Raw genomic sequence first — 526 nt, 5'->3', positions numbered from 1 at the left:
TCCAGGCGCTGGTTGTTCACGTCCAGCAGGCGGATGCAGCCCCTGAGGCCGACGCTGACCGACGTCCGCTCCAGCACCCTGTGCCAGAACGGGCGGGTCAGGGCGAGTTCCCGCGCCCCAACACCGGGGTGGGCTGAGGGTCGGGGTCAGGACTAAAGGTCAGCCCACCCGTCCTTGGGGGTCACACTAGGCCTCAGGGTGCCACCCCCAGATGGGGCAGAGTCGGGAGCAGGGCCAGGGCTGGGGCTGAGGTCAGGGTCACAGCGTGGTCCCCCGCCCCCTCCCCCTTCGCTACTCGGGGAAGTTGGGCCTCCTGGACTCGCCAACAAGCTGACCAGGAACAAGGCCAGAGGTCAGGCTGGGGTTAGGCCCCCCCGATGCTCACACCGCAGCCTGGTCCTCAGGGACGCCCCCCACGAAGAGGTCTGTGTCCAGGTTGAGTCCATCAGTGCCACTGGGGCTCTGGCCCAGGACGGGGGGCTCGCCGTCCACCGAGAGCGTTCCCTGGCGCCAGTGCCGCGACAGC

The 526-nt window shown here is 69.4% G+C and overlaps 1 protein-coding gene across 1 annotated transcript in view; it reads right to left on the bottom strand.

Moving 5' to 3' along the window:
* Positions 1-526, bottom strand: part of AGRN (agrin) — a 72,701-nt gene that overhangs the window by 35,042 nt on the left and 37,133 nt on the right. Inside the window, 2 exon segments of the mRNA XM_015569671.1 lie at positions 3-78; positions 386-525. Coding sequence (XP_015425157.1) covers positions 3-78; positions 386-525 — 216 coding nt within the window.

The sequence above is a fragment of the Myotis davidii genome, unplaced genomic scaffold (genome assembly GCF_000327345.1).
Source record: "Myotis davidii unplaced genomic scaffold, ASM32734v1 scaffold586, whole genome shotgun sequence".
Lineage (NCBI taxonomy): Eukaryota > Metazoa > Chordata > Mammalia > Chiroptera > Vespertilionidae > Myotis > Myotis davidii.
Note: the sequence above shows the minus strand (reverse complement) of the source record. Positions and strands in the feature narration are given on the sequence as shown.